This window comes from Neovison vison, chromosome 6, assembly GCF_020171115.1.
Source record: "Neovison vison isolate M4711 chromosome 6, ASM_NN_V1, whole genome shotgun sequence".
Classification (NCBI taxonomy): Eukaryota; Metazoa; Chordata; class Mammalia; order Carnivora; family Mustelidae; genus Neogale; species Neogale vison.
In genome coordinates, this window is record NC_058096.1 from 217,959,971 (window position 1) to 217,963,066 (window position 3,096).

General features: G+C 39.4%; 1 protein-coding gene across 1 annotated transcript; it reads left to right on the forward strand.

Moving 5' to 3' along the window:
- The first annotated feature begins 316 nt into the window (after nt 1-316).
- LOC122910774 (olfactory receptor 7G1-like) lies at nt 317-1,270 on the forward strand. The gene has a single exon (XM_044255403.1). It carries the CDS (start codon nt 317-319, stop codon nt 1,268-1,270), a length of 954 nt encoding a protein of 317 aa, XP_044111338.1.
- Nucleotides 1,271-3,096: the final 1,826 nt, after the last annotated feature.

Sequence of the window (3,096 nt, forward strand, 5' to 3'; positions counted from 1 at the left end):
CAGCTGCCTCCCCAGTCTGTTTCTCTTTATAAAATTACCAAATGTTTCAAATAACCAAAATGATATAGTCAATATTTTTAAAATGCCCAACTGTTAACCGTGTGGGAATTAATGGATGGCATTTTGCTGTATCAGCTTAAGGTTTTTGTTAAAGGATAATATGCATATAAAAGGCACCTATTTCCTATCCCTCTCTACTAGTCTCCATCCCATCCCAAGGCGGTGTTTGTCTCTGGTGATGTTTCTCCTGCTGGTCTAGAAAACATACATTTGATTGTGCAGTCACTCCACCTTCTCTGTCAGATTCATCAACAACATGGGACTCAGAAACAAAACAGGGGTTTCAGAATTCCTTCTTATGGAAGTGACAGAGGACCCAGAATTGAAGCCCTTTCTCTTCATTCTGTTTCTGTCCATATACCTGGTCACCATCCTGGGAAACCTGCTCATCATCCTGGCTGTCATCCTCGACTCCCACCTCCACACCCCTATGTACTTCTTCCTCTCCAACCTGTCCTTTACTGACATCTGCTTAAGCACAACCACCGTCCCAAAGATGCTGGTGAACATCCGGGCACAGAATCAAAGCATCACTTATGCAGGCTGCCTCACACAGATCTACTTTGTCCTGGTTTTTGCTAGTCTAGAAAGTTTTCTTCTTGCAGTAATGGCCTATGACCGCTATGTGGCCATTTGTCATCCACTGAGGTACACAGTCATTATGAACTCCCACCTCTGTAGCCTGATGGTTCTACTCTCCTTCTGCATTAACATTGTGGATGCCCTGGTGCACAGTCTGATGGTGTTACAACTGACCTTCTGCACAGACCTTGAAATCCCTCTCTTCTTCTGTGAAGTTGTTCAGATCATCCAGCTTGCATGTTCTGATACCCTCATCAATAACATCCTGATATATTTTGCAATGAGTATATTTGGTGGTATTCCTCTGTGTGGAATCATTTTCTCTTACACTCAGATAGTGTTCTCTGTTTTGAGAATGCCATCAGCAGGTGGAAAGTATAAAGCTTTTTCAACCTGTGGGTCTCACCTGTCAATTGTGTCTTTGTTCTATGGGACAGGTTTGGGGGTGTACATTAGTTCTGCTTTCACTAACTCTTCCAGAAACACCGCAGCAGTTTCCATGATGTACACTGTTGTCCCTCAGATGATGAACCCCTTCATCTACAGCTTGAGGAACAGGGATATGAAGGGAACCTTGAGGAAACTCATGGGCAAAATACCACTGTTTTTTCAGGAGTCTGTTGTTTAATTTCCGCATATTTGTATATTTTCCATTTGTCCTTCAGTTACTGATTTCTAATTTCACACCATGGTGATCAGAAAAGACACTTTGAATGATTTCAATATTTATAAATTTACTGAAGCCTGCTCTGTGGCCTAACATATGATCTATCCTGGGGAATGTGCCATGTGTTCTGGAGAAGAGTGCATTTTCTACTGTTGTTGGATGGAGTGTTCACATGTATCTATTAGGTTTTATTTGTTTATACTGTTTTTCAAGTTCATTTTTTTTGGCAGGATTTTTTTTTATTGAACTGCAGTTGACACACAATGTTACATTAGTTTCAGGTATACAACATAGTGATTTTTTTAAAAATTTATTTTCAGTGTTCCAGAATTCATTGTTTATGTACCACCCCCAGCGCTGCATGCAATACATGCTCTTTTTTTTTTTTTTAAGATTTTATTTATTTGTCAGAGACAGAGGGAGAGAGAGCAAGCGAGCACAGGCAGACAGGCAGGCAGAGGCAGAGGAAGAAGCAGGCTCCCTGCCGAGCAAGGAGCCCGATGTGGGACTCGATCCCAGAACCCTGGGATCATGACCCAAGCCGAAGGCAGCTGCCCGACCAACTGAGCCACCCAGGCGTCCCAATGCAATACATGCTCATAATACCACCACCAGGTTCACCCATTACCTCACCCCTCTCCCATCCAGAACCCTCAGTTTGTTTCTCAGAGTCCACAGTCTCTCATGCCTCATCTCCCCCTCTGATTTTCCTCCAACTTCCTTATCCTCTCCATCTCCCCATGTCCTCCATGTTATTCCTTATGCTCCACAAGTAAGTAAAACCATATGATAATTGACTCTCTCTGCTTGATTTATTTCACTCAGCATAATCCCTTCCAGTCCCATCCAGGTTGGTACAAAAGTTGGGTTTTCATCCTTTCTGATGGAGGCATAATACTAAGTTCATTATTTCTTGTCAATCTATCCAGGGGCACTAAGCATTGTTGAATATGATGTATTGAAGTCTCTTTAGTATTATGGGGGAAACATGTATTTCTTACTTCACTTCTGTCATGTTTGCTGCACGTATTTTGAGGCTCTGTTGTTTGGTGTATGTATGTTTATAATTGTTATATTGTCTTGATTACTGACCTTTTAATCTCTCTTTCTGTGTATCTGTTTATCTGTTTTCCATCTTGCTTCCTTTGTTTATTTTAACAGTTAAAATAAACTTGAGTTAAAGTCTATTTCTGCCCCACCCCCACCCCAAGATTAGCTTTCCTTTGGTGACTATTTGCCTGGCCTGTATTTTTTTTTTTTAATTTGAAATCTATTTGTGTTTGTGAAGCCATAATGAGTCTTTCATAAAAAGCCTATTTTCACACCATGTTTTCTTTACCTTTCTTCCAATCTCTACCTTTTGACTGGAGAGTTTAATCTGCTTAGGTTTAAAGTACCCACTGGTAAGGCGATACTTAATTCTTCCATTGAAATTTTTATTTTATTTATGTCTGAAACCTTTTTTGTTCTTAATTTTTCCATTACTGACCTCCTTGCTGCCTTATTGATTTTTTTGTAGTGAACATTTTGGATTTTGTTCTCATTGTCTTTTTGGAATATATCCAGATAATTGTCTTTATGGTTACCATGGGCATTACATTTAACATTCTAAGTTTATAAAACTCTAGTTAGAATACATACCATTTTTATTTCAATAACATACAAAACCTCTGCTCTTATATTGCTGTCTTTATGTTGTTACTATCGCAAATTAAATCTTTATACATTGTTTCCAATAGCATAGATCTAACAATTTTTAGATTTGTTTTTAAAACCAGTAGGAAAGA